The sequence below is a fragment of the Cebus imitator genome, unplaced genomic scaffold (genome assembly GCF_001604975.1).
Source record: "Cebus imitator isolate Cc_AM_T3 unplaced genomic scaffold, Cebus_imitator-1.0 Scaffold147, whole genome shotgun sequence".
NCBI classification, from domain to species: Eukaryota; Metazoa; Chordata; class Mammalia; order Primates; family Cebidae; genus Cebus; species Cebus imitator.
Window position 1 is genome coordinate 2,726,399 of NW_016107462.1, and position 3,296 is coordinate 2,729,694.

The 3,296-nt window shown below is 35.2% G+C and overlaps 1 protein-coding gene across 1 annotated transcript in view; it reads right to left on the reverse strand.

Annotated features, from left to right (window-relative positions):
* The window catches only part of TMF1 (TATA element modulatory factor 1), a 32,299-nt gene that overhangs the window by 25,932 nt on the left and 3,071 nt on the right, over positions 1–3,296 (reverse strand). The window contains exon 2 of the mRNA XM_017542775.2: positions 1,436–2,640. Within this exon, the coding sequence (XP_017398264.2) occupies positions 1,436–2,640 (1,205 nt within the window). The remainder of the gene's footprint in view (positions 1–1,435; positions 2,641–3,296) is intronic.

Genomic DNA, 3,296 nt, shown 5'->3' on the forward strand with positions numbered 1-3,296 from the left:
AAGCCTGTGGTCTCAGCTACTAGAGAGGATAAGGGGAAAGGATTGCTGGAGCCCCAGAGGTCGAGGCTGCTGTGAGCCATGATCACACCACTGCATGGGCAACAGCCTGGGCAACAGAGAGAGACCCTGTGAGCCATGACTGCACCACGGCATGCTAGCCTAGGCAAGAGAGAGAGATCCTGTCTCATTCATACATACATATATCCATAATAAAAGTAATTTTAGAAAAACCGTAAGAATTTTTAAATCTCCATAATGTATTAGTGTAAAACTAAACAAAAAGTAATGCTTAGAAAGTTTCATTCCTTAGTTCCTGCTCAAGCGGTGATAAACTTGAGTATAAAAAGGGTAGGAAGGGGTCCTTTTCGGACTCAAAAAATTGAAGTCTTACCTGAGTTTGTTTTAGATGAACTTAGAAATCACTTACCTTCTTAAATACACTGAAATTCAAAAACATCTGATAGTAATTAGTGCTGGTTGCTAAGAATTCAAACTCTTATTACATATCTTATAGTATATAGCTATTACTAATTGAAATATTATTGTGCAGCATTTTTTTGTGAATATTTAACCTAAGTAACAGAATCTGGCGCTTTTTAATACACTTAAGTAATTCAATACATGGCACTTACAGGACATTTCTTCAAGACATCCTATATCTCAGAAGTCTATTAAAGATGCCAGATCCAACTCAATTTCTATATCTAAAAATCACAGGAAAAACCAAAACTATGACTTAATGTTAAATAATTTACATCACTTTCCTTTCGTATGTATTAAGTAGAAGCAATTTGTCACTCCTAAGCAAGGCTTTTGTTCCTTAGACATTTCTCTTTCTCGTTCATGTGAAATCTAGCTATCAATAGGAGATCTCAAAAATAACATAAACAGAAAGCAAACTGAAGCAATACAAGGATGTATACTCCTCATATATGAATGAAAATACTAATAATAGAAAAGCACCAATAATTAAAGTCTTAAATTATCATTTAAGGTTTGCTACAAATAATGTAAACATGCAAAAAAAAATTCTGATGCGAGAAAAACCATAACATTTAGTTTTTTTGGTACATCTATCTGCAAAAAAGATGAAGATACATTTAATATAAGAAAACAATCCTTTCCAAATTGACATACTAATGCACATAACAGAATTTTAAAGTGATAAGGACTCAACAATAAAGATATAAGATGAAAATTTTTTATGCTTAACTATATTGAAGTATCAACCTATTCTACCATAATTACCTTGGAGAAATTTCAAATTATATTAATAATTGTTCAACTTAAAGGTCTTTAATGCTATACTTAATAGCAAAATGCCTATCTTTCAAAATCTATACAAATTATTATGCATAAATGAAAATTTTTTCAAAACAAATGATTTAATCTCCAAAAAGCACATCTGAAAGTCCCTTCCACTTTCTAGAGTTACCTTGCAAACATCTTCCTTCTCAGAAAGTGCTTCTGGCTGACTTTCAGCAGATTTGCACTGCTCAGTCACCTTATCTAACACAGTCTGTCCTTCATTTATTGGTGTAGAAGAAACCAAAATATCAGGCTGTTCACAGTTAACAGGAGTTGCACTTCGTCCACTTTCTTCCATTTCTGTCTCCTCAGTGGGTATAACTAATGTTTCATTTACTTCTTCAGATTTTCCTTCAGCAGATTCAACTGTTTTAGACTTTGGAGTTGAAGAATTAACTATAATAGGCACTAAAGCATATCCCTTGCCTGACAATTCATCATCTGAATTGATTTCACTTACACTCCGGCTATCTAATGACTGTACACTAAATGAGTCTATTCTTTCAAAAGCATCAGATGAACAGCAACTCTCAGTGAGTTTTTGGAAATCATCTAAACGATTATATTCAGGACAAGCAGATGTAGAGAGAAGCTGAAAGGATGTCTGCATCAGGTGAAGACTCGATTTTGAATCTGTAGTCTCTTGTCTTGAGCTCGCTGAGCTCTCACTTATTACACTTTCATGATCTAAAACTTCAATATCACTGGTGGTAGAAGTACCTGATGAAAAGGTGCTAACAGGAGGAGAAGGTGTATTGCTCTGCCTATCTTCTTGTTTTTGTTCCTTAGGTTCCAAAGCCATGTCCTTTGTTTCTGCTGTGAGAGACTGTGTAGACATATTAGATATACTTTCCGTAGTTGTTTTCACATCAATTACACCTTCAGATACTTTCAAACATACAGTTGGCATCTTCATATCCAATTCTTTATTAACAGTTTCTTCATGCTTGCCTTCAGTTTTAGGTGATGAAGTACCTGCTGCCAGGGTTTCCCCTGAAACACACAAAGAGGAGTCTTTTACTTGGGATTCAGTTGTTTCAGGAGTTCTTGACTGTCCAATGTGCAAGGATTCATGTAAGCTGCTTTTCACTTCTTCTTCTGGTCGTTGTGATTTTGCTGGAGGTTTTGATACCACTGGACTCTTCTGAATAGTCTGGACATCAGTTGGCGAGAGAAAGGCACTGAAGAAATTTTCAGATTCATCGACCACAGTCCTCCGAACTGGCTTTGTGATTGCTTTAGGAGAGGCTATTGGTGGACTCTGAGGTTCAGTGTTTGATTTCAATCCCCAGGTTGAAGTATCCCATCCTCCACTGACAGGGGGACTTATTCCTTTGACAAAAAATAAATATTAAATAAGAAGACACACATATATATATTATATTAATATTTCAATCATCATTATAAATCAGTATAAATATGAATTTAGAAAAAAATACCCTATGAAATACAACCTGTAATTTGCACCTGTGAAACTCCTTGCTTATTACATCATTAATTCGTTTCCAAGTTAATACAGAGACTTAAAGAAGAAAATTGGTGTGGATCTGCTTGAGAAAAAGGAGGAGGACAGACAAAAGATTGGACCTGGCCTGGACTATTAGATACAAGTATGTTATTCCTCCCTACAACAAATTAAGGAAGTAACAGTCTATGTTTTATAAGCCACAGTAAGCCAAAGATACCTATAATTCATGTCATAACAGGCTCTACTTATCAATATGAAATAAACTAATATGAAACTGATTGAATAGGCAGAGCCATGTGCAGTCACAGAAAAATGAACCAACCTATTCAGTCAGTTTCACATTAAGTTTTACTTGTAATATCAGTAATAAAATAGTTATGAGCTAGACAAAGGGCAACACTCAAAAAATGAACTCAGTGGGCATGGAGATTCACAACTATAATCCCAACACTAGAAGGATCATTTGAGCCCAGGAGTTCGAGACAAGCCTGGGCAATGTAGTGAGACCCATCTCTACAAA